The sequence below is a fragment of the Myodes glareolus genome, chromosome 18 (assembly GCF_982192425.1).
Source record: "Myodes glareolus chromosome 18, mMyoGla1.1, whole genome shotgun sequence".
In the NCBI taxonomy this organism is placed as follows: Eukaryota; Metazoa; Chordata; class Mammalia; order Rodentia; family Cricetidae; genus Myodes; species Myodes glareolus.
In genome coordinates this window covers 17,072,748-17,100,395 of record NC_142043.1, presented here as the reverse complement: position 1 = coordinate 17,100,395, position 27,648 = coordinate 17,072,748, and the positions used below count along the sequence as shown (strand labels likewise).

General features: G+C 36.1%; 1 protein-coding gene across 1 annotated transcript; it reads left to right on the top strand.

Moving 5' to 3' along the window:
- Positions 1 to 9,777: 9,777 nt before the first annotated feature.
- On the top strand, positions 9,778 to 24,807 carry LOC146890728 (cysteine-rich secretory protein 1-like). Its single transcript, XM_087897881.1, has 7 exons — positions 9,778 to 9,828; positions 12,793 to 12,909; positions 14,031 to 14,121; positions 15,720 to 15,865; positions 17,392 to 17,486; positions 20,491 to 20,579; positions 24,101 to 24,807. The coding sequence occupies exons 1-7, from the start codon at positions 9,778 to 9,780 to the stop codon at positions 24,226 to 24,228; spliced, it is 717 nt and encodes a 238-aa protein (XP_087754007.1). The 3' UTR covers positions 24,229 to 24,807.
- Positions 24,808 to 27,648: the final 2,841 nt, after the last annotated feature.

The following is a 27,648-nucleotide window of genomic DNA, read 5'->3' as shown; positions in this document are numbered from 1 at the left end:
TTCTGTCTCTCGCTGACCACTACAGCAAGAAAGCTGGCCCCTGAAAGCTATAGAGATGTACCTAACACCACAGGCCAGGGTGTACCAACCCTGAGGGCATGCATGTAGGGGAGCTGACTCTACCTACTTGCCCTAGGCAGGTGGCCCCAGGGCCTGAACTGATCAATTTGGCTACTATCCAGTCCTACAGTGAGATCTTGGTGGTTTGACTCACTCTCGCATCTACCCAATCTAGGACCTGCTGGAGATGGTGAAGGGACTGGTCCTGTGTAATAGTACCTGCAAGATCTCTAAGACTAGTGGCAGTCACAGGATATACCAGAGGAGATCTGGTGAGGATTCAGTGATGATGGTATACCAGAAACCAGAGGCCTTGAACCAGACCACTGACTCATTGTAATGAACATTTGCCAGTAAAACTGATGGGACAAAAAGGTTTACCATATGGCACATTGAAGCCTCCATTGCCATCAGAATGAATGAAAAGGAGTTGAAGAAGCAGGAAAGAGATTTTTATGTTGTGCTTTTCGTTTTGTGTTTTTGGGGTTTGTTTTTGTTCTTGCTTTTATTTCCTTGCTTATATTGATTTGTTTCCTTATGTGGGGGTAAGTGTCAGGGATCAGGTGAAGATATGGGGGAACCAGGAAGTGAGAGGAATTGGGGTTCATGATGTGAAACTCCAAAACAGTCAATAAAGAAGATATGTGTATATATATATATATATATATATATATATATATACTTAGCTATTGAAAGAATCATGTTCTGAAAACAAACAAACAAGTAAACAAAAAATTCAACTAACCAAACAGACAAACAACTAGAAATATGTTACAAAAACTACCTTGCCATGAAGATAGCTTTCTTTATAAGTATATTTACTAAGAAGGTTGATACGAGGGAGGAACTTAGTCCTACCTCAACTTGGTATGCCAGACATTGTTGACTCCCCAAAGGAGGACTTAACACCTCTGAGGAGTCAATGGGGTGGTGAGGGGAAAGAGTAAGGAGGGGAAATGGGTTGGTGTGTAAAATGAAAATAAAATAAAATATATAAATAAGACGGATAACAGTAGTATTTCTAATAGAAATACATACCTTTCCCAGGGAGGCTAAAATAAAAAATAGAAGTTTTATTAATTAACTATTAACACTCCAAATCTGATCACTTATTGATCCCTCCTGATCTTCAATTTTTCATATGTGTAAATGTTCTATTTATACAGATAATATCCTTTAATTATTTTTTTTAAAGAAAAGAGCAGTTAACCTATTATCCAGGCATAGATGAGCTTTTACACGTTTTCATCTTTTCAACACTTTGGAGACATGCTTTTCACATCGTTCATAATTTTATGTTAGTGCTGTATGTTAAGCATAATTAACAAACCTTTTTTGAATATCAGGTTTATTTTGCCACTGATCCTATATGTTAGAATATTGACTGCAATCCTTGGTTTTAGTTATCTGGGGAGCTTTACTAGATACCATTACATACAAAACATGTGCCAAACGAGTGAATTCTTAGGCTGACAATATGGGAGAGTTCTTCCTTCCTTCCTTCCTTCCTTCCTTCCTTCCTTCCTTCCTTCCTTCCTTCCTTCCTTCCTTCCTTTGTATCTTCCTTCTTTCTTTCTTTCTTTCTTTCTTTCTTTCTTTCTTTCTTTCTTTCTTTCTTTCTTTAAATTGATGTTTATTGAGCTGTACGTTTTTTTTCTGCTCCTCTCCCTGTCTCTCCCTTCCCCACTTCAACCCTCCCCCAAGGTCCAACATGGGAGATTTGTAAGTGATATGTGTATGTCTGTGTGTGTAGAAAGAGATAGATAGATAGATAGATAGATAGATAGATAGATAGATAGATAGATAGATAGATGAGCTATTTCCCCCTTTTTACTTCTGCCTTCTCCGCTTTTGTTCTCCTTCCCATGAAGTTAGGACAGCAAACACATTGGGATGAGGTTATTTATAGCTCAGTAAACCACATCAGTGACTTTATGTGCCTCTATAATGTATTTTTGTCTTAATCCATCGGTGGTGTCAAGGCAACAATAAACTGGAGAGCTGGTGAACTATAAAGGAAAGGGATTTGTTTTGGACCATTGTTAGAGAAACAGAGCAGTCAATATCCTGAAGTCTGCTGGCATATTACTGTGGAAAGTCTATAAATGTGGACGAGAGATCACACAGAAACTGAGACCAAAAGTTTGCTTTGTTACTGCACTAGCGGTTAATGATCCAGGGTTGAGACAAATATGTTGTTCCCACAAGAAAAGCATTGTTCTTATTTAAATGTCCCCCATAACTCTGATACAGTTACACATATTAATTCTTAGTATATTGGGTGGTGATAAGCCCTATTCATGCCACACCAGTTCTGAACAATTCGAGCAGATGGTGCTGTTTCAAAGTAGGAATTAGATTGGTCTAGTTAAGTGATGGTAAACTCTCTAAGATCCATGACCTAACTAGCCCTGGGTGGTTGGCTAGGCTTATAGTGCCAAGCATCATTTACCCCTCTGTGAGGGATCTTTAAGTCCAACTCGACAGTTGTTGATTACAGCCAGCATAAGAGTGCTGTAATCGCATCTTTACGGATATCTTACCACGCTTGTCATTATTATGGTCCATAGGCATTGCAGCTGATGAGGACTACTGATTGCTATTCTCTGTTGGCATCTTGCATAGCAACTTCTGGAAGGAAGCTTTCAGATCAGAGCCAGCTCAGACAGAGTCTTGTATCAGAAGTATGTGGTGTCTTCAGAAAGAGGGACTTACCTTTAACATCTAGGCAGCAATGGAGGGCAACAGCAAAATAGCCTGTATTGTTCTGAGAGTTACTTGGACTCCACTGATCAAAAATTCAACTGAACTTTCTAATCAGATACTGGAGATTTTGCTAGAGAGTCTATGGTTCTTATAGAGAATATTATCAACCTCACTGACATAACTAAGCTGTGTGTGTGTGTGTGTGTGTGTGTGTGTGTGTGTGTGTATGTATATATGGACGTTTGCATATGTGCATGTATATATACTTATATGTACTATATGTAATTTTAGAAATATATGAAATAACACAGTTCTTTAGAGCTTTTTCAGAAGTCTTACTGTTCTTTGTCCCTCCTACCTCATTGTCCTTCTAAATTAGCCTACATTTCCCTCCTCTTTTTTCATTTTTTCTTGATGTAGTTATTCAATAATTCAATATCTACTTATAAAAACATTTTTGTACTCAACTTTGGATGATAATTGGTGAGTTACATGTATGATAAATGTCTTAACTATTCAACATTACCTTTATGGTATATTCTTTTACAACACTGCAAATATCATAGTATGGTAGATTCTATTTGTCTATACTAAAGAGGTTTCACAGCACAAAGAAGGTTTCTGAGAAGGCTTTGTATTCAGATGTTGCATATCTTGGCCAACAGTGTTTATTTCTGGCCCTGATCAAGAGATTTCCATGGGTCAACAAGTGCCTCCTTTCCAGGAAGTCTCATCATCCTGGAGAAGATGTATCTACTCACTGGCATTTACGATGATTTATTGTAGTTTAAAATATGCAGACAAGAAAAAACTGGATATGACATAATTTAATCATTCAGGCATGTATTTCGAAATGAATATATTAGCTATGCTTATATTGTTTTATTAAATAGACAGCTGTTTTGAGCTTATCTATCCGAAAGTAGCATTTGTTTTCTTCAGGGTCCCTAACTTTCTTCCTCACCATTCTAAAACTAGCACAAAAGAGAACATAAAGCTATAAAAGTTAACATCAAAGATTAACAAAAAGTTACAAAGTGGGTAAAACTATGAGTCTTTTTTCATGAAATAGTTAAGAGAAATCATCTATGTACTGAAAAATACAGAAAAAGAAATATTCACACTGTGGTTATCTCTACAGTTTTGCAATCTTACTAGGAAAAAAAGAAAGAAGGTGATTTAGTGGCATGAACACTTAAGCCTATCTTGTATCTTGAAGCAGTTATCAACAACCAAAAGAAAGGACTTACTGATGGGTCTGTTTAATGAACATTATTTGCAGTATTTCAAAAGTTGTAAATATAAAAATTACTTCTTCATCATTTAGATTACATATTTAATCAATACTTGAAATGGCTCTGACTCACTGATTTTTGATGAACAAAATGAGGAGTGTGGTAAAACTGTGGCAGAAAGTCCACTGAATATTTTCATGTTTTTTTGATTTAGTTATTCAATAATTCAAAATCTACTTATAAAAACATTTTTGTGCTCAACTTTGGATATGATAATTGGTGAGTTACATATATGATTTTATATGCAACTATATGTAATATAATTTTTATATGAATAAATGTGCCCTCACTCCAAGTTTATACATGTTTGATTGACCTGCGGTACACTTCCTAGATGCTGAGTGACAGAACTGAAAAATAATTCCTGGTCATCTATTTATCTATCATCTATCCATCTATCTATCTATCTATCTATCTATCTATCTATCTATCTATCTATGTATCTATCTATCTATTTTAGTAACAGATGTCTTTTGTTGTAACCATGTCTTAGTATATCAAGTTTTCATTGCAATGGCACAGAATCTCTGTTTAAATGTATTATTAAATGTGTAAAATTTTAATTAAGGGAAAAAGAAATTTAAATTTAGAGCAACAACTCTCAAAGGCAACGGTGTATAGTAGAAGAGAGAGAGATAGAAGAGAACATGTCTCACAACACATGTTCAGTAAAATGTGTTACAGAAAACAGTAATTACAGAAAAACAGTAATATCTGCTGTCTTATGGCATACAAAGGGGTCACCGTGATGACTTGATATACATATTAAAAACAACCAGGAGATGCAAAGTAACTACACGATGAAAACATGAAGGCAGAAAGTCATAGTTAACTACCCTGATTTCACCATATCATATTGTGCACATGAATTCAGTTATCATACATTATCCCATAGATCTGTGAATCTAGCATGTATGCTTTGAAGGGATTGTCTAGAACATTAATCATTTTGGTTAAAATAAACTAGATTTCACCTAAATGTATATTGCTGTCTAGATTTTGAACATCCCCTATCTAGATTCATTCCCTTCCAAACAGCTTTTTGTTGAATTATGCTTCCTCAGCAAATCATATGTACTGAGTTACAAGTTTTATTAGCATAATAATGAAATTAAATATAGTATAGTCAAAGAATCAGTTTCAATTTAACTTTCCAACCCAAAAGTAAACTGTATACTCTCTGGGGTATACAATTAGGAAGCATGTGTCTTGAGGAATTAACATTTGCTATAATATATGTCAGTGAAGAAAGGGTAACAAAATAGTAAGAAATGAGGAAAAAATATGTTGACAAAGAACCCCAGAGCTGTGTCTCAGTGCTATGCATGTACTACTTGTGGTTAATTTATTCCCACTTATTTATCAAAAAAGATTCTTAACATCATTACTTAAGAAACTTTCTGTCATTATTCTGTCCTGCTTCATTTTTATTGTGTGGGAACAATTCTTAAAAACAATAAATCATTGTGTGGATCTACTCACGTAAATGACACCAAACTGGTATATTGCTCAATATTGTGTTCAACTTCATTCAACCAGAAATTAAAGCTAATACTAGGGACCTTAAAAATAGCAGAGGACGCTGGGGTTCTTTGCCAATATACTCTGAAAAGCACTATCACATTGAATTTGCAAAGGAAAAAGACACACTTGTTTTCCAAAGTAATACTATCCAACAGTTAGTTATAGATACTTTCGATTTCTGTGAAGGAATCTTAAATTCTCTAGGGATCATGAGATCTATAAGATCATGTGCTTTCTTAAAGGAAAGATTTTTTAAAATTATGCATATATACATATATATTTGTTCCTGTGTAGAGGTATACGGATGTGAATAAGTTGTTCAGGGAGACCAGAAGCTGTCAAGTCCTTTTAGCTGGAGCTACAAGCAGTAGTGAGACAACAGACATGGGTGGAAGAAAGAGAAACATTATTCTCTGTAAGAGTATAAGTTACTCTTAACCACTCAGTCGCCTCTGCAGCCCCCTTAAAAGAAACATAGCTCTGAAAAGATGAAAATGAGTTGGTTAAGAGCTTTCAAAGCATCTACTGGCAAATATATAGATACATTTTAACACCAGATGAGCACCAAAGAGCTAGTAAAATCTCTATTAATTTGTTTCTAATAACCATATGTAGAGTCACCGTATGATGTCAAAATTTCAGTTAGATGACCAACTATAAAATCTAGCATGACAGATCCTGTGTCATACCTTGTTAACCAAGGTGTGCTTGTCCAACCACAATGTGCCAAAGAAGGAAATAGGTAGAGTATATATAGACAGTCCCACTCTTATCTGTCATCAGTTTTTCTTCCAGCAGGACAAACACCTCATTCTGCTCGGACACCAGCAGTAAGTAACACTCCTTTATTTTAAGTTGAATTTCTTGATGTCAACGAAAAGTTTTATAGTTAATAATTTGCATTTGGATTGTTGCAGAACCCTACTGATAATTTTATTAAGAACAATTGTTTTTATTTAATCTTGTAAAGCTAAGCATACATGATTTAAGTGCCTTATTTGTATTCCTGGAATAGATTTTTAACAAAGATGTGGCAATGAATTTTTTTATTCTACAATTGTAAGTAATTCCTTTGGCTTTTCAAAGTAGTTGCATTAGAGGTATCTTTACTAGAACTATGGTTTATGAGTGCAGTGAATTTTCTGTGTACTGATGCAAATATTATTAGATCGAAGATGAGAAGGTAGCCTTCCTCACAAATTTACATTGGCAAAATCAACCTTATAGCACTGAACTTGAAATAAATGTGTTATTGGTGATCATCAAAAGAATATACAACTGGTTCATAAATACATTCAAGACAAGCAAAAATAAAACATTTCATTTTTCTGATCATAGGTAAATAGACTCAAGTAGCTTGTAGGTTTTTCACATGTATAAAATATGTGTATATCTTATATGACAAAGCAGTTTCCCTCATAGATATTTGTGTTTTGGGCAGACAAGAAATGATTCTGGAGAATATTAAGATATTATGATACTACTTAATGTCAATAAAAATGGAATTCTATGACACTGGAGAAGATTGTAATCCCCAAGGGCATTTATGTTGCGTTTCCTCACATGCTTAAACGATGTACTCAGCTAGTTGACATCTGAACCTACCGTGCCTTCCAATCTGGCAAAACTCCTGATGTTGTGTCAAAAGCAGTCAAGGTTATGATAAGTGTCAATCCTGAGATCTATTAGATAATAGAGTGCACTGTGGCAATCCCTGAGGTAACACAGCTCATTTTATAAACGGCACTGGTAAACTGCAGAAATGAGTGCCAGAAATTTCAAGTATTGTAGATCAGGCTCAGTTCTGAATTCCAGTGCCAATGCCCAGAAGATTTAAGGAAGCAGGGGTATTATTTCTTGGAAAATGAAAAGCCAAAAAAGAATACTTTCAAGAATTGACAACACTTTGTCCTTATAAGACATTTTTCCAGATCGGGGCCATAATGACGTTTAGCAGTTTTGTAGAATTTATATTCTGCATTGACTGTTTCATAGATCACAGAAACATGGCAATGCAAGCTAAGTGAAGATTACACATTTCATTGGAATTTAGAAAATAAGGCAGGCAATACTCAGGAGAATATGACTAGTTACCATGTGATTCTTCCTGTAACGCATTCACCCCCGCATACCTCTGCTGGGGGTTGATTGACGTGTTTCCTTGTGCACATAATCTTGTAAAGCACCTCAGTCTCTGTCTCTCGGAGCTTAGGGTTTTGAAGCCACGGAGACAGTGCTTATGTTTCATCTGTGTTCCCTGAATTCTCATGACACCTCAGTATTAAACCTCTAATACTGAGATTGCTCATGTGTAAGTGGGCTATTGAGTCACAGTATCTGCCGACTAGGTTTTTTATGAGTTTTAAACAAAGTCCATAGAGAGTCATGTAAGAAGTGACATCAAATGTAGTCTGTGTTGTTTGTGTGCCTAGTTTCGGGTAAAGGGTGCTTTGGAAAGTTCCGTGAAAATTATCTATTTATGCACTGTAGCTTATCTACATAGACCTTTATTCATTGTAGAGTAAGGCGAACTTTTCTCACTCATTAGGAAAAATCATTAAAAGCAAGCTGTAAGTGCTGGCAATTTGTCTCAGTAGAGTGTGGACTTGCTATGCGAGCATGGTTGCCAGAGTTAAATCACCAGAATCCATTTAATAGCCAAATGGTGTGGCCACATGCTAAAAGTTTCAGTGCAGGCAGAAGGCCGAGACGGAGAATACCCAAGGCAAGCTGTGCAGCCAGACTAACTGAACTGGTGAGCTGTGGGACCCCTGACGGATCCCGTCCCAACTTAGAAGATAGAGAGCATTTAAGGATTCCCAATGTCTGAACATGCACGCTTATCCAAACACCTGCACACCGGCACACATTCAAGTGTGTGTGTGTGTGTGTGTGTGTGTGTGTGTGTGTGTGTGTGTGTGGTGTGTTTTACTTAATACCTTTAATTAGAGAATGCATTCCAAATTATTTAAATTGTTTTTCCCTATTTTTGAATATGGCATTAATTTATCTTACATTTACCATTATAAATATAATATGATGATGAAAGTTTAAGTTTTTCAAGGTTCAGACTTGGCATTATTGATCAGACTTTGATAGCAAATGTAAAATGTATTAAGACACTGAGGCCTTGCTCATGAAGTCAGGACCACGAGGGATGCGCCCACCCACTGTTATGGAGGGTCTGATCTAATGGGAACTCACCAAGGCCAGCTGGACTGGGATTGATGGAGCATGTGATCAAACCTTACTCTCTGAACGTGGCTGACAAGGAGGGCTGACTGAGAAGCCAAGGACAATGGCACTGGGTTTTGATTCTACTGCATGTACTGGCTTTGGGAGAACCTAGTCTGTTTGGATGTTCACCTTCCTAGAATTGGATGCGGGGGAGCACCTTGGACTTCCCACAGGGCAGGGAACCCTGACTGCTCTTTGGACTGGAGAGGGAGGGGGTGGGGGCTGAAGGCAGGGGGAAAGAAATGGAAGGAGGGGAGGAGGTGAAAAGTTTTAATAATAATAATATAAAACCTGAAAAAAAAAGACACTAAGGCCGTTGACTTAACAAAAACGATGAAGTTGTGTTTGGTAATGTACAGGTATGTCTCAACTTGAGACTCTCGGGCAAACTTGTTAGTTTGAAGCTATACTGGGCCCATAGTGACATCTTTTCTCAAAAAGAAAACAAAATAAAAACTTTGAATGAATGAATAACAAACAAGCACCATATAATGGAGCAGGCATATCTTAAAATATCCAACAAGGGTTAATCATGTCATATTAGTGTCCTGTCAAGGTGATAGATGGGAGCTTTTGCTACTCTTGAAAAAACAGAGGAAGAATTCCTATATTTTTAGAATCTCATAAGAGGACCTACATGAATTATAGTGGGATAAAGGGAGGAGAAGCTAATTACTCAGACTGATCATAGGTGTCTGCTTCACGTAGGCTCTTTGGTTTGTTTCTTATTGCATCAGGGGTGGGCAGCAGGCCTCTTGAGCTGATTTTATTATCATTTTGACGATATAAATAGTATGTCCTCCTTGCTATATGGATGGTAAATCTGGGATATGGAGCCCATTACTTCCTCCATATATTCTGTATTACTCAGAACCCCATGTACTAAACATAATAATGTGGGTCTTTTTCTCTTCTTTGCTTTCCAGACATGACATTTTTCCCATTGCTGTTGTTAATGGCGGCTATGCTGCCCCCATCCCTTCTTCAAGATAACTATGAGGTACGGGTAAGGTTTAAAATCCTCTTAGAACAGTATAGGCAACTATGAAGGGTAGGAAGTTATCAGACCACTCTTCAAAACTGTAAAAGGCCAGAGTGTGGAGTAAGTCTCAAAGTACTCATTAATAGTTTAGAGCAGTTAACACTTTTTTTAAAAACTATGTCGAATGACCTTGTAGTCCTAAGTACAAGTCAATGTTAAACAGAGATTAACTTCATGGTACACATGAATGAAACAGGCATACAGTTATCACACAAAGTAGACATCGAAGATAGAGCTGGAAACAAATATAATATATTTTGATTTAATATCACTTAAATTGTGTTTTTGTTATAGTTTTTAAGTATAAATAATAATATTAATTTAACATACTTTTTTCTTTTTAATGTGTTCAAGAAATTAAAATTACATATGATATTTGGGTTATATTTGTATTGGAATTTTCATGTCTGTGGATTTATTTCTTAAAATTTTTGTCCCAAGAGTTGTTATTATTTTCTTTAATCCATATCGATGTGGTCCTCATAGACAACTGATATTATATTCAAATTCGCATGGCTTCATCTTATTCATTTCTGCATCTAACTTTCATAGATACTGTTTGAGAAAATTATAGCTACATTTACAATTTTAAATGTTCGCTAGAATTGAGATGGTGGTGATGCTTAACACTTGTCTAGAACGCACAAGTCCCTGGGTTTGATCCTCGCAATGAACACACACACACACACACACACACACACACACACTTAAGACACTAGAGATGTTAAGTATGTCTACTATGCAAACAATAAGTATGTACGTGAGGCAAATAGTAATTATTAATAATATGTTCTTATGCTTAGGTAATCCCAGATTAGGTTCAGTCATCTTTCATATTGAGTGTGTAGTGCCAGCAAATATACTCTCCTTTTGGTTAGAAAGCTACTAAAATTAGAAGCGCTGGGCATTGCTGCAGCCTTCATAGACTTCTTCAGCCTCTGCACTGAAGACTATTAGAATTCCTCAAGAGTAGGGAGTGCCAGTAAATGGTTAAACCTGTTTTCGAATAGAAGCTATATGTCTTTTGTTACAATAATCAAATTAGCAATCTTGAAACTATTTGTTATCTAGGTGTTCTTTCAAGCTGTTGGCATTCCCAGTTTCTTTCTTAAAAATAATTGCATGTTATGGCACTTTTGAATCGTCTATTCTCCTTCCCTTCTCTCTCCCTCTCTCTTTGGTCTACTGGTACTTCTTTATAAATTGACAAGATCCAAATATCAGAGATATTCAGAGTCCTCTTTTATGAATGAAGGCTTCTTTGAGAGCTACCATGAAGAACTGATTCCTCTCCAGGTGTCACTTACTATTGTTCCTCTAGGTTTTGGCTTTTGATGTTGTAATTATTAGGTCCTATCACCTAACCAATATAAACCCCCTAACATTTTATTCTCACATTTCAGTGTTTCTAGTATGTTTTCATTTTTAATCTATACCACTGCCTGTTAAAAAATATAGACACACTTATTGTCTGGTCGAATTTTTATCGTCCATAGAAGGTCAGATGACAAGAAGAAAATAATAATGGCTTTTCCAGAAGCTAGATATTTGGTCTTGAGAAAAAAAAAAGTTTAGGTAGGTTTTCAGGTTAAAATGGAATATTTGGGGGAAAGGGCTGGAGAGGTGGCTTGGGGGATAAAAGGATTTACTACTCTTGCAGAGGACCATTTGGTTTCCAGCATCCTCCTGAGGTTACTTACACCCACCTTGACTTCAATTCCAGGGAATCTAGTATTCTCTTCAGACCTCCACTTGCATTGTAGTCTGCACAAACTTGAACACAAACATGCACACTTCATTATAATATATGTACTAGAAAATGATACCATTCCCTTAATAAATAAACATGGGGATATTGTTACTTTACATTAAAATAAAACATGAGAATTTTCAAGCAACAACTTTAACATGAACATCCTTTCTGCCTTACAGAGCAGTAGCAGTGAGAGATCTCTTGGCACGAGGCTCTCATTAGTGTCTGCAGAACATAAAATATTAAGAAGAGATGGATATGTAGCAGACACTGGCATTGCAGTGCCATGGAGCAATGTCTGCAGAGTTTTGTGGGAGTAAGTACTGTAGGAAGGAGAAACAACTTCTCCCAGCAGGAAGATAATATGCAAGTGAGGGTCTGTCCATCAATAATTATGCTGTAACATCTTGCTCTTCCCTATAAAACAGTACATTTTGGAGTATGTTTCTATCAGAAAATGGCTCTTACATCTTTGTCAACTCACATAATATCATTACATCCTTCTGTCCCGCACAGACACAAACATGCAAATTTAAATATTAGCATCTGAGTTAACTTAGCTGGCTTATTTCTGTTCACTGAAGCACAAAGTCAGAAAAAGCCAACTGTTTTCAGGAACTCATTGTCTCCAAATTGACATGGATATTAGATAAACCTGTCTTGAGCGTGAGCACAAGAACCTGTCACATGTAAAAATCTCTTATTGTAATAAAATGTTGAGTGCACACATGTACTAGGTCTGGGCCTACACATTATCTCCCAAGTGTCCAAACTCCTGGTCAGATGTCTATTGCTTACTAAGATCTACAATCTATTATGAGTCTTCTTCCTTAACACTTTCTTACTACAATATAATTGAGTCTGAATTAGTTAAGTTTCTCTACTGTGTGTGGCTATCATTACAGCTCTCTCTTAGTCAAAATTGACATTTGTAGCTATCTTCAGAAAAATTTTTACTTTGACATGTGATGGATTCATTGATAGTCTCAAAATTTCTGTTTAAAATAGTTCTTATGAAAATGTCATAGATTTTCTTAACATTAATTATCAAGGTTTAACGGCTAACAGTTTCATGAGTCCTTTAACAAAGACCTTCATTTATCTTATCCAACTTATTTACCTTTTTGTGCAACTTTAACAGACACTAACATGACTTTATTTTTATTTCTCTTTAGAATCGCGGCCTTCAGGATTTGTCAACCACTGAAAAGTCAGTCCAAGAAGAGATTGTAAACAAACACAATGAACTGAGACGACATGTTTCTCCACCTGGTTGTGACTTGCTGGAGATGGTGAGGGTTCACAACAGGGCACTGCATCTGAAGAGCTATGTTTGGAGCCTGCAGATAGCACTTGGCTTCTCCTGTGTGCTTCAGGAGGGTCTGCCTCTATTCTAGCATCTCTTTTTAACAAAAACAAAAGTATTCATTGTTTTGTGTATGAGCATGTTTATCTGTGCATGGGCATCCACGCAGAGACTGGACTTAGTTTGTGTCTTTACCTGTGCTATTATCAGAGTAGAATTTACTAAGTTTCTTTTATCACAGTAACTCATTGATATTATGGAGCTACAACAATTATGGTGACAGAATTGAAAATCAAGTCTTTTGACTTTGGTCTACAGTGAAAATCCACTACGTTATTTTGGTAGATGTTCTTCTCTCTCTTAAACTCAAGACAGAACATCTCTCCTTTAAGGTCCAATGACCTTTTATCTAAATAATCTACTGTTCTGGATTAAGAATCAAAGTCCACATGTCTCTTCAGTTCATTCAGTGAGGGAAAAGAATGAAACTAGGATTTATGAGGCACCTTCTTACAGCTGTAAAAATAGTCTAGCACTTCCACATGGCTGGTGCTACTTGTAGTACAAAAATACTCAAAGTCTCTAAGGGGTCTTGTTTTGATTTCAGCAAGTCATCAGACCATTAAATATTTTAGTATTTTTGATGACCTTGGGAAGACAGACTACTTGCATTTATTTGGTACAGAAAGGGTCACATAAAAGTAGAAGTAACTTTGGACATAGATTATGAAACTACCAAGAAGATCAAGAGAGGGTACAAATGTCCTCTAGAAGACATAGAAAGGAGAACTAAATGGAACATGTGTGACATCAAAGGAAGGTTAGGGGTGGGAGGGCATGAATGAGAGGATGGACAGGATGAGGAAGACGAGGGGAGGAAAATATGCAAAGATAAACTTATTCATAAATGTTGTAATGAGAGTTGGTAATATATATGCTAACATAAAAATTCAGATATATCCTACATTATATATTGATCAAGATGAAAGTCAGAAGATGCCTACCTTTTTGCAATGATAAAAGCACTCATATCAGCCTGTCTGCAAAGATCATGTGACTTTGAGGTCTGAGGTTTCACATGGATTTTTTTTCCCTTTTCCTCTTTAGCAATGGAACAATGACGCCCAAAAAAACGCACAGGCATGGGCAAACCAGTGCACTTATCAACACAGTCCTCAGGAATCCAGGACTATCCCAAGTATGTATACTCAAAATCACTTATAAATAAATAGAGAATAAACACAGGAAAACCCATTTAATGATATCATGCTAAAAAAAACCTTAGAAAGTAAATGCCTATTCTGACACTGCCTTTCAAAATGTTTAAGTATTTCTGTCTTTTAAAAAAGTTAAGTATCTCTGAAAGGCTCCATTCTGTGCTTGTTGGATGTTTTATATTTTACACAAACTGTCTTTCATTATGCCAGCTTTGAACCTTGCGACCAGGCCACAAGTGAAACAAGGTCTGGATCATTGCTTTCTCTGTTTTGAAGACTCAAACAGAAGGCTGGATGAAAATAATTACTAATTAAGATCTTATAAAGGAAATTTAAAACTGGAATCTCTTATTTCACTCTTTTTAAAATGACGTACAAGTGTGTCTCTGTGTATTTATGCACACGTGCATGTATGTAAGGGTGCTTCTAGAGACCAGAAGAAGGTGTTAGATCCTCTGAAGCTTACAGGTCACAGGTGGTCACAGTGTTGCTCTCACAGACGGTTGTAAATTACCCATTGTGGATGCTAGGTGTTGGGTTCAAGTCTCCTGAAATAGTAAGATATGCTCTTACATGCTCAGTCATTTTCTCTGGCCTCTGAAATCATTTTTCCTATTTTAACCCAGTATCTTATCTGTACACTCTGAGTACCTGAAAGATATTATTATGTTAAATTAAGAATAAACTATGAAACATAATCTTCACATAAGGAAGTGTAAAATGATGACAAAATAAATAAGTGGGTAATGAGATAAAATATTTCTTGAAACATTAAAAATGATCACCTTTTTCTCCAAATTGAACCTAGTAAATTAATCACCTCTTTTCAAGGTTTTACCTCTTAGATATTCTTAATTCAATAACACAATGATTAAAATTTTATTTAAAAACCACAATATTCAGTTAAAGTTTAAAGTAAATGTTTATTTACAGAGCTTGGTAAAAACACTAAACTATTTTTTAGGGTTAAAGACATTTACTCCCATTCTCTGAAGAAAATATGACCCAGAAATTTTAATTTTCTAGTTAAGACATGACCTATAAACTGTAAAAATATAGTCCCCTCTGTTTTTGTTTGCTTTGTACTTGTAGTTTTGAAAGAATGATTGCAAAAAATGCTCACATAGAACAATAATCCTAAATATGTAAAATGTTTTTATAAAAATCTCTAGCTCGTACAGGAGAGAAATGGAAGGAGCTAGCCTTTGTCTTCTCTATGACTGCAAATTTACATTTATTTTACATGAGGCTCACTCACATATGTGCACACACACATGTGCGTATACACACACATGTATGGAGAATTTAAGGTGTGAATAAATTATATCAAAGAGAGAAGCTATTGAGAATATGTCTTTTCTAATTAGTGCTTATGGTGTTCAGCACAGACATGTTGATACCTCTTGCTTCTGTTCAGCCGACGGTTCATTAGGTCTGAATCATGCTTGTTATGTTATTCAAAAGGAGCTGCACACAATGTCTTTAAAGAACACGGATTCCATTCATATGTGTGTGTGTGTGTGTTCCCCTTTTTTCTCTATTGCTGCCTTCATGAGTGGCCTATTTTTTTTTCCCATAGACTTAGGATGTGGTGAAAATCTCTTCATGGCAAGTTACCCAGCATCATGGTCTCAGGCCATCCAAAGCTGGTATGATGAATCCAGTAATTTTATCTTTGGTTCAGGGCCAAACCCAGCGGGTTCAGTAGTTGGACATTATACTCAGGTAAGCAAAGGTACTTTCTATAAGTGCTAGGCAAGGGAAAAAATTTAATGACTTGACTGATTTCAGGGCAGAATTTCAGTGCAGTGAATTTTTATTTTCTTTTTAAGAGAGGGTCTCACTATGTAGCTCTGACTGAATTTGAACTTCCTATCTTCCTATCAGTCTCCCAATTTCTGGGGGTATAGGGAGAGTGCCAGCCACATACACTTGGGAAAGATCTTGTGTGGTTCGTTATACATTGGTCTTGACAGTCATTGGCTATTGGAGCTGCCATCTTTCAATGGCTTATCTAACCTTTGTAAGGGAACATACTTGATTTTTTAACCCCATTTCTTGACTCCTGCCCCCAAACAAAGGTCATGCCCCGTGTTCTAAGGCGCTTATACAGACTTTGGCAAGGATGTACATCAGCTCTGTATGGCTCCCGAGGTCAAAGGGGAAATGTATATCCTGGAGTTTTGTTACCAGAAACCCTGCCAGGTGGCTTCCTGTTGGACCTACAGGCTCAGACCCTGGTCCCTTTCCTATCACATAAAGTGGCTCTCTAAGCAAGAATTACAAGATTGTGCCTCTATCCTGTCCACTCTCAAAAAAGGTCTGTAAACCTAGGAGAGAAGGTGATGCGGTGATCCTGTTGGGCTGGATGGAGAAAATATCCAGATGTAGTTCAGGCAGGGGTAACTCTAAATTAGTGGCCTAATCAGATCCTGCAGCTGAGAGACTTGAGCTGAAATACAGTTTCAAAAGGGAGCCAGGAAATTCAAGAATGCAACTCCACATAGGAGCACCCACCATACACATCTAGGAAATATTTATTGTTACTGCATAGCAGGCTTCCACCAGGCTTAGACCAGCAAGCCTTGCAAGCCACCCACAAGGAAGATACTCATGGCCACAGCTTAGCACCAAACTAGACAGCCTCTCCTGTGAAGCTGGGAGGAAGTTCTGGTTCATCTCTCAAGGTCAGGACCTCTTAGGCACAGGACCCTTGTTTTTGGAAAACACTTCAGTGCATGTACCTTTATGAGTCAGCAACGGCATCATGGTCAATGTGATGTCTGACCAGGAATTGACCTCTTGCTGTCTATGGTCATAAATCTGAATGGTTGGAAGCAGTGTCAGAGAAATTCCACATCCTACCAAGGTCCTCCTGGTGTCTGTAGATTCTTTGATTCCTTTCATTGTGCCATGAAGCTTCCTGGCCTCAGCTCAGCCATCTGTATCTTTATTATCTGGAAACTGTCAAAGATGTTAAAGAACAGATTCTCTGAGAAGGAACTGAAGCTAATGTCAGCCTCCGTAAACTCCACTGGGTGCTTCCTTATAATTTTGCAAGACTAGCTGACCAGCATCAGCCCGTTAAGGCTGTTTTAACATCTGTAGATTGATTCAATAATTTAAATATCCCCATAAAGATTCTAGAAACAAAGTAGAGCATCAGTGCTTTAAATTTTATATTTTCTATTTGTTTTTATACATTATTTCCCTCTATGATATGTGCCTTGTCTTCGTCTCTGGATGTATAGCTAGTTTGGAATACCTCTCACCAACTTGGATGTGCAGTTGCTGAGTGCCCTAACGGCTCATGGAGATACTACTACGTTTGTCAGTATTGTCCTCCGTAAGTATCCACTTCAATATGACATTTTTTAATGATCATAGTTTCAAAACAAATTAAAAATGTATTTTACACATGAGAGGGAAATAAAACTTAAATATTCTTTAGAGCTGAAACTTATTTAACTGAATCTTTGAAATGTACAACTCATCAGCTTCATGAACCACATTCAGGAGCTTTTCCTTTCCTTTCAAAATGATTTCTCTTCCCTCCTAGACTGTTGCTTCCTAAACACATAATATAGGGATTATGAAGCTCATATTTTTCGTTTGTGCTGTGTTTGGAGGCTACAAAGCAAACTTTTAATATTAGACTAGGGGTGAGCATGGGTGAATGATGCAGATTAGTGATGTGAGCCTTCTAATTAAGCTGATCCTACCCCTGATTATATAAGTTGTCATAATTTTTAAAATTTATTTGCTGGGCAGCAGTAATGTTTCACGCCTTTAGTCTCAACACTTGGGGGGCAGAGGCAGTCTGATCCCTGTGAATCCAAGACCAGTCAGGGCAACACGGAGAACCCTTTTCTGAAAAATAATTTGTTCCTTTTTTTGAGAATTTCATATAGGAGTACTATATTTCAGTCATTTCCACACTTCCCTATCCTCCTTCAAATCTTCCTCTCCTCTCCTCCACACCTCCTCTAAAAGTCATGATTTCATCTGTATACACACACACACACACACACACACACACATCAAAACATGCACGCACATGTAATATCACCAAGTCCATTTACAGTTCCTCTTATGTGCAAATGTTTAGGGTAGACAACTTGGAACTGGATACCCTATCAAGAGTCTCCGCCCTGAAGAAAACTGGATCTTTCTATATAGCCTTTAGCTGTCACCCTTGGTTGCATCCCTGAACTTGAAAATAAGAGTCTGTTGCTAAACACATCATCAATTTCAGACACAGGAGTTGGAAGCATTCGGCTTGGAATTCACCTGGAAGTTTTCTTCCTGCAGACTAGCTCTCATAGTGTTAGATGTGCTATGTAAGCTGCCAAGGGAAAAAATTACCGCGAGTGTTATCTTTTTGCAAAATCGTAATAATGACTAGCCTAGTTGTTATTTTTCCAATCTTAATTTTTGTTTCTTTGTTTATGCATATGCACAGTACCCCACAAAAACCAAAAAAGTGCATTGAATCCCATAGACCTTAAGTTAAAGGTGATTATGACCTACTTGATATGGTTGTTGGGGATCAAACTTAGATCCTCCTAAGAAACAGCAAAATTTCTTAACCACTGAACCTTCTTTCCAGCCCCGTGTTGCTACTTTATACCTGTAAGAATTTATTAAATCTTATACTTCAAAGGCTCTCTAAGAAGTCTTTAATATATTTCCACCAGTTAAGAAAGCTAAAATCTTAATTCTTTTCTCCTCAAAATTCTAAAAATCATGTTCAGTAGAACTTAATTTTAAAGACAGAAATTCACTTCTCTTCTGTGATGAATGTTTGAGCTCTTTATAAAATTCCCATGAAAAAACGAATATATGTTCATAATCTGTATGTTAACTTATTTTTTTCTTAATTAGCTGGGTGGTGTTGGCTCATGCTTTCAATTTCAGCACTTGGGAAGCAGAAGCAGGCAGATCTCTGTGAGTTCGAGGCCAGCCTGGTCTACAAGAGCTAGTTTCAGGAAAGGCTCCAAAGCTACAGTGAAACCCTGTCTCGAAAAACCATTTTTTTAAAAATTACATCTGCATGTCCTTGTGTGGTATGTGCCCATAGGTGCAGATGCCTGTGGAGACCAGGGGCATCAAATGCCCTGGGACTGCATTAGAGACAGTTGTAAGCCACCTGAAGTAGGTGCTGGGAACCAAACCCAAGTTTTCTAAAAGAGGAATGTGCTCTCTTAACTGCCGAGACATCTCTCTGCGTCTACTTGTATCTTCTCAATACAAGAAACTTACATAACATGCATCTGATGGTCTTTTCAAATCAAGCCTTTTAAGCAATTCATTTCTATTCTGTCTGTGGGTGACACAGACGGTGTGGCATCTCAGTTGAAATGGTAAGTCATTAAAGAATTTTCAAGAATGTTTCTTTTGGCATTAAGGAAAATACAAAGAAAGAAGACATTGCACTCTACCCAGCTACCTGGTCAAATGAGAGGCACCTGGTGTCTGGCACCTAGAAGTATCAGATGAATAATGAAGAGAAGCACGTGACAGAACTTGTACAACACTTTATGACTTTTCATTTTTAGGATTGCTCAAACACATAGAGCAATCTATAGAAGAGAAGTTCTGCTGCAAGTTATTGGAGAACACATGCACACCCCTGCCAGCCTTAGCACAATGGAGAATCTGACTTCTCTATTTTCATATGCCAATCAGTGAAGTGATGATCCTCCCAAGGCACAGCCTGGTCACTATCAGAGTACTGCATTTTTAAGATGGTTTTATAAAGTGTTTTTCTAATTAACATTCTCAGTTTTTATAAACACAAAAGTCTCATACCTACATGCTACCTTCAGAAAACCCCAAACTTTCCTATGCTTCAATTCTTGAACCTCACCACATCATCATGGGTACCTGTCCCAGACTGTAGGAATCGGGAATCATAGCATTTTTCTAACCATCTCTATAGAAAACATCTTTTATACCTAAGCAGCATCCTGTGCTCCACTGCCTTAGGAATTTTCCAGGTTCATGAGGAAATGAAGAGAATGGTTCTACATTAAAATGTTTCTAAACCTTTAGATTCTTATTTACTGTATTTCAATTGCTCAGGTTAATAGAACCTGGTTGAAGAGTGAAGGCATTAATTATCCTCTTATTTCACATCTTTATCTGAATACTCTTAGAAAATGTTAGATTTTTATATGGCATAGCTAAAGCTTTTAGTAGCAACCCACATATATATATATATATATATATATATATGTGTGTGTGTGTGTGTGTGTGTGTGTGTGTGTGTGTATGTGTGTGATATATGCAAGCATTAGAGTATACAGAAAAAAATTAAAAATATTTTATATTTTACTTTTCAATTTCAGCGGTAACTATGTGAACAGGCGATACGTCCCTTACACACCGGGAGAACCATGTGCCTGTTGTCCTAATCACTGTAACGATGGACTGTGCAGTAAGTGTTATTAATATACAAACATAACAACATAAAATGACAGTCTGCTTTCAGATTTTGTAGCCTGGCATTATGTTCAAGAGGCAAAAATGTACTTAACATCATTTATTTGAATGACAAATTTTCCTTTGTTTATGGTGTGTGTACTTTTGCCATTGAAAAACGTGATACTTCATGTAATCTAAAGAAACATCCAAAACCAGTGCGTACTTGTATCAGTATTGGTATTATTGCTATTGGAGTCTAGAGAAATATTTCTGTGAATTATAGAAATATTTATGTAATTCAATAAAATATAAAGTTAATTTTCTAATCCTCTAGGTTAATAAGATCTTATATTTAGCATTTTAAGAAGACAAAGCAATACAAATCAAAGTAGTTGAAGTAATAGAACACAGGTCAGGCCAGAGAAAAAAGACAGATACTACAATTCTTTGCCCACCAAGAAACGTAAAACAAAAAATTCCTAAGATTCTCCAGAGCATCATTTGAATTTTGGGTTACATTTTTATTTATTTGTGAATGTATACTTATGTCTCTCTGTATATGTATAGGAACATGCATGTATGCCATGGCATGTGTGTGTAATTGTGTGTTGAGTCAAAGGACAGCTTACGTAAATTGCTTCTCTCCTTAAATGATATGGGTGTAAGAGACTGACCTCAAATAGTTTACTGGCAAGTATCTTTATTTTGACCTATCTCACTGGCTCTAAGTCGCCCTGTGAGTCCTTCTACTTAATCACCAGTTAGATTCATTTTTGCAATTTTCTATGCACTTTTAGATTCTACATAAAATCTATACATATTATTAGTTCATTAAAAACTTTAGCATTTTGTTTTTAATTTGCCCACGGGAAGGGGGCAAAATGAATGTCACGGTATCTCAGTTTTAGTATTAAAGATATAAATTCAAAGAATAAATGTAAACCCAACATTCTGGTGGGGAGAGGAGGAAAAATCAGGAGTTCAAACCCAGGTTGGAATATAGATCAAATTCGTGGTTAACCTGGACTACATAAGGTGTTTATTAAAATGGAATATAATGTCAAAATTATTATGGTAGATGCTAGTGGCAATTCACTGGGATTTTTCTGCATTCTCCAATGAATTTCAGAATTCTTTATTCTGTATTTGTATGGATAAAATTCAAAGTACTAATGATATTAAGATTATAAATTAAAAAAGAAAGAGTCAAATATGTACAGCTCTGTGGACTGTGCTTTTAATGAGGTCTATCCTATCGGTAACAAACAACTGATCAAAAGACTTTAAACAGAAATAGAAAGGAAAAGATTAATATTTTCCTTTTAGTAGTTTTTTAAATTTACGTATTTGTGGTTTAAGCTGCTATTAGTTCTGAAACAGGATCTCACTACAAACCAAATTTCAGCAAGAAATTACCGTGTAATCCGGTTTGACTTCAATCTCCTGATCTTTCTGTAGTCATCTCCCAAGTGTATCCTCCAAAGAGCCTCTAGGAAAGGCATGATGAAAGATCCAACAAGGAAGCATAAATTCAGAACTAATCATTTTTGTGTTATTAGTACAAATGTTAAGAAAATAGGTTACAGAGAGAGGAAGTAGGTATAATAATAATACATTTTTGTTAAATGCTTGTTCAGTACTGATGAATGAATATATACATACAGACATGCATGTGTGTGTATATATATATATATATATATATATATATATATGGATAGGTGTGTAGAGGGCAAAAAAATCCTGTTCAGTTCACACAAATAAGCACTGGAGAACACAGGAAAGGTAGACATATAGCTCATCTCTTCAATGGAATGAGGTGCATAACTGCTCTTTCTGTAATGTCAGGAATGATGCCATTTTACATCCTGGTGATTCTTTGCTCCGGATGAGAGAGGCTCTGCTGTATCATTCAGAATTTACGTTCTCTCTCCCTACCCTAGACCCCTGATCTGTAAATCTTGAGCATTGATCTTAGACCATAAAGCACATCCTTACAAGTGATGTCACCTATATTTTAAAACACCCTAATTGACTTCTATGTTATCTAGGGCCAGGCCAATCCTGACACCCACAAGGCATTATGTTTACTTCAGTCATCCCTAGACCCTAAATCTTGGGCACTATCTCTGAGTCAATAGTACCCATTCTTATGAAAGAAGCCAGATGTACTTTGTAAAGAATCTCAGTGTAAACATGTCTTAAGTTGTTGTGCACTTGGGAGTGGAGTGAGTTAATTGTTACCAGAAAACATTTTCCCCCCAAATTTTGCTGTGCTTAAATATGGTTAAAGTAAAATGATCTGGGCAAGACTCTAGGAGACCTAGCCCAGCACCTGTTACAATAAAATTGGGCTGCCTTTCATTTTCATCTTTTCCAAGCATCTTTTGTTTTCTCTTAATTTGGTTTTGTTTGGTTTTCCTGCTGGCTGTAGGACCTGCAGAGAACCACCACACAGAGGGAAAGAGTTCAAGCCATGTGTCTGTAGTAGTGTTTCTCTGGAGGTGGAATTAGCAGAGGCACAAATAGTATGGGCTTGATTTTAGCCTGGGCTACACTCTAGACTCTGTCTCAACAAATAATACCATAAGTACAGAAGATAAACAAGTTGTTATTTTGAATAATTTAGTTGTCATGAATTTCCCATTTTCTGAGACGTGAGCTAAATGTAGGCTCATGAGCTACAGATATGCATCAAAGGCATGACAAAGATTGTATGTCAGTGAATTTAGAACGAGTTTTCTTCAGTTTGTCGCCGTTGGTGGACGTTTGAATATAAACGTCTAATACTCAGAACAAAATTCTCCACCATCTGCTTTTCCAAGTCTCTGTCTTCATAAGATAACCTTCTCTAGTATGAAAGATAGAATCTATGCCTAGAGTAATCATAGACAGCAGAACATTATGAAATGATTTAATGCTCAGTGTTTCAGTATTTCACATAGAGAGGTTACTAGACACAGTGGCTTTAGAACATAGTAATAAAACTTGCTTTGCTGAGAATACTGAGTTTAAATATTAGCTGTATTTAAGTTTAAAAAGTACTTGCATAATTACTGACGTTTTAAATAATGAGTATCTTTTTAAAATATTTCTCTTTATTGCATGTTTATAAATATTTGTGTGTATATATGTGTATATATTTATGTATACTACATTTGGGCCCCATGACTATGAAGGATAGAAGAGGGCACTTGGTTCCTTGGAGCTGAAATTACAGGTGGCCACAAGCCACCATGTAGATGCTGAAAATCAAAATCAGTTTCTCTGCAAAAAGAACAGATTCCTAATTGCTGAGCCATCTTTTTCAACTCTCAATAACTCAGCTCCTTGAAGAATCACTCAAGTTAGTTTTCTTAAGCCTTTTTTTGAGTGAAGAAATATATCAACTCTACTAAAAGACATCTCACAAAGCTTCAGTTTAATGGAAATTCATCCATTTACTCAATTCCTGTCTCCACACTCATGTTTTACTTTGTCACTATTGGTAGAAGAAAATAATAACAAAGTAATGAATATCTCTATTCTTTATTTCAGCAAACAGATGTTGGTACGAAGATACGTATTCTAACTGTCCATCTTTGAAAGAATCGCTAACCTGTAACCATGAACTGCCTAGAGACTACTGCAAAGCTTCATGCAACTGTGAAGACAAAATTCATTAACTTTCTAGTGCACAAGACCAGGGCCATGTGCAGGAAGACCACCTCCTCAGCGTAGCTTTGCCACAGTCCACCAGGAAATTCTAGGTATAAGTACACTCAAATGATTCCAAACAGTAAAGATTTATTTTTTCTATATCGTCTCAGTTAGCAGAAATAATTTATAACCAAATATTTCAAAATAACAAAATCAGTAATACCTTTGGGACTTGACCTCTGAATTCTGTGACAAATTTAAGGAGTCGACTCAAACCCAAGATTATATGTAGTTTGTCTGTATGAATAAGGTCACTAAAACTCTGTCTTGAGAACAACAATCAGGTTCCCAGAGCACAATGAAGTAAAGAAACAGCATATACTTCCTCTATAGCTTTCAGTCACCTTTCCTAGCTACCTAGCTATCTCCAAAAACAAATGCACATTAGCTCTCTTTGATTTCTTCTCAGTATTTACTCCTCTTCACATTCCTCAGAACTAGTGTTTCAAATTCTAAACTTTAATTTGCATTTTAATTGTTGGATATTTCAAGTACTCTTTTAAAATGTAACTTCATGAATTTGCTCTTTCAAATGACTCCATTGACTCTGGTTTCTTTTTAAAAATTAAATAAATCTTAATATTTGCATATTAATCCCTCTCAGTTGTTTGAATTGGTGATTTGGGGTTTACTTATTTCAGTACGGTACTACAATATTCATGATACCGCTTACTTAACTTTTATTTACATTAAGGTTCCTAGCCTTCCCAAGAGTTGACTAATAAGTATACACCTCAGTCGATAATCAATAATGGAGCCCACTTGACAAATACTTCTGACCCTACCCTGGCATACCATGTCCAACCTTCAGACTTAGCTCAGATCGTACATCCTCTATGCCCACATAGACTGATGAGTCCCATGAACCCTAGATGACCTGCATAATCGCAACCTTAAGACATCCTGTGCACTGGGACAACTCTGAGATACCCTAGAACCTAACATTAGACATAAATTCAATGAAAGAAATCCACATTCTCTGGTCTTATTGCAAAACAATAATATATACAGTTCCAACAGTATCGTGCTGCCCTGCCAAACACACCAGTTTTGCAGAAATGTTTTACAATGAGAATAAACTTCAGATACCAAAAAATCTTTTAAAATATAAAATTTTATCAAGGAATTTGAGGAGCTTAAAGAAAATATTAACAAATATCTCAAATAGCATAAAGAAAATAGTGCCGGAGTTATGTCTAATATCTATCTATATTTATACATATATACACACATATTGAAAATAAAACTATGAAGACAATTCAGAATTTGAAAACTATGTTCAGGAAGAGAAAGAAACATTAAAGGAATTCCAGCTGAAAAATAAGAGATAGAATTGAAAAACTAGCCAAAACTCAGAGGAAGAATAAGCAGAATGTATGGAGAAGATGATAGAATATCAGTACTTAAAGAAGAGACAGACAAATTGGGCTATTCAAGCAAATAATATAAAAAATTAAACAGGCACAAACAGGAAAGGAACATGCAAAGGTGTGGTGTACCATGGAAACAACAAATCTTGGACTTATAGACACAGAAGAAGGAGAATAATTCTTTTCACTGTCAGTTATTCAGATAGTTTTTCTGGAAACAATAGTCTAGGTTGGCATTCATTGTCTTTTAGAATGTGAAATATATTGTGGCAGGCTCTTCTGACTTTTATAGTTTTCATTGAGAAATTGCCTATTAATGTTACAGGCTTTCTTTTGAATTTGACCTTGGGTTTTTATTTTGCAGTTATCAGACTCCTCACTTTGTGTGCTTCTTCTGTCTGTTTGAAAGTGTCTGTTCTCAACTTGGGAAAATTTTTCCATGATCTTGTTGGAACTATGATCTACATCCCTGAACTGGAATTATTTTTTTTTCCTCACACAACCCCCCACCGAGTCCACTCCACATGCTGTCCACTTGCTTTCTCTCAAAAAATAAAATAAATAAAATAAATCCCTTTAGATCCTTTTAGAATAGATTGTACTGTATTTAAGATCTAGAAAACTTCACACTCAATGTATGTTTGAGTCACTCTGATGAATACTTAAATCCCTCATTTTCTTTTGTAATTTAAGTCAGTGTTTTGAATATGCTTTCAATTTTTAAATGATCAAAGCTCCCATTGTGTCTATATTTTAAATAAATCATTTAATAAAGCATAAACAATAACATTTGGTTAATAATAACAGTAATCTATCTATCTCTCTATCTATCGTCTTTTTAAAATTTACTACTGGAAATAAAGACACAGGTTAACACTAGTCCAGTTGCAGGAGGTGATTTCAATCCCCCACTTTCTCCAATAGAAAAGTCATAACAAAAAAAGTTGACAGAATTAAATGGCATCAAATATCAAGTAGACCTAGCAGATTTCCATAAAATATTTCACCAAACACAAAATATGCATATTTTGCTGAGCTTCTCTATAATGGACAACACCTTGAAAAACAAAATAAATCTTAACAGATTCAGACAAACTGAAATAACTTCATGTATTTCAGTTTCATGTAAAACTTAATTTTATATAACATATACACTAGATGCCTAAATTCAACAACAAAATTCTAGTAATTACATAAGCTCATGGATATTAAATAACAATATTAAATGCTGAATATATTTTTTAAAAAGAAGAAAGAAACAGATTTAAAAAATCCTAGTACAAATGCAAATGAAAGTACAACACAGAAAAACTTCTTAGACAACTGAAAAGCAATTGTAACGGGAAAATTGACAGCTTGAAATACCTTTAAAAGGATAGAGCACAAATAAATGAATTCATAATACAAATTAAAAAATTGTGGAAAAGAAAGAACCAGCCAAATCCCAGTCCAAAAGACAGGAAGAAATAATAAAAATCAGAACATAAATGATTTAAACAGAAACAAAACAATATAAAAAAATCAATACATCCAAGAGCTAATTCTTCAAATAAAATTTGATTTGGTCCAACTTGAGACCCATGCCATGGGAGGGTGGTCATCCCTGACACAGACTGGAGGTCCAGGAATCAGAGTTGGGTAGCCAAGAAACCTAGGATAGAAATACACATGATTGGCAAAAAGTAAGTAAAAAAAAAAAAAAAAAAAAAAGATTCCTAATGATACTCTGCTGTACTCATAGATAGGTGCCCAGTCCAAAGTTCATTAGAAAGGCTTCATGAAGGAGCAAAAGCAGAGACCTACAGTCAATATTGGGTTGAGATCAGGGATTCCTGTGCAAGAGGAGAAAGAAGAATTGTAGGAGGCAGAGAGGTCCAGGACACCACAAGAAAAGTCACAGAATCAACTAACCTGGGTTCATTGGGGCTCACAGAGACTGAACTGCCAGCCAGGGAGGCTGCATGGGACTGAGACTCTTATAAGCCCTCTGCACTGATGTTACAAATATTATTGTCT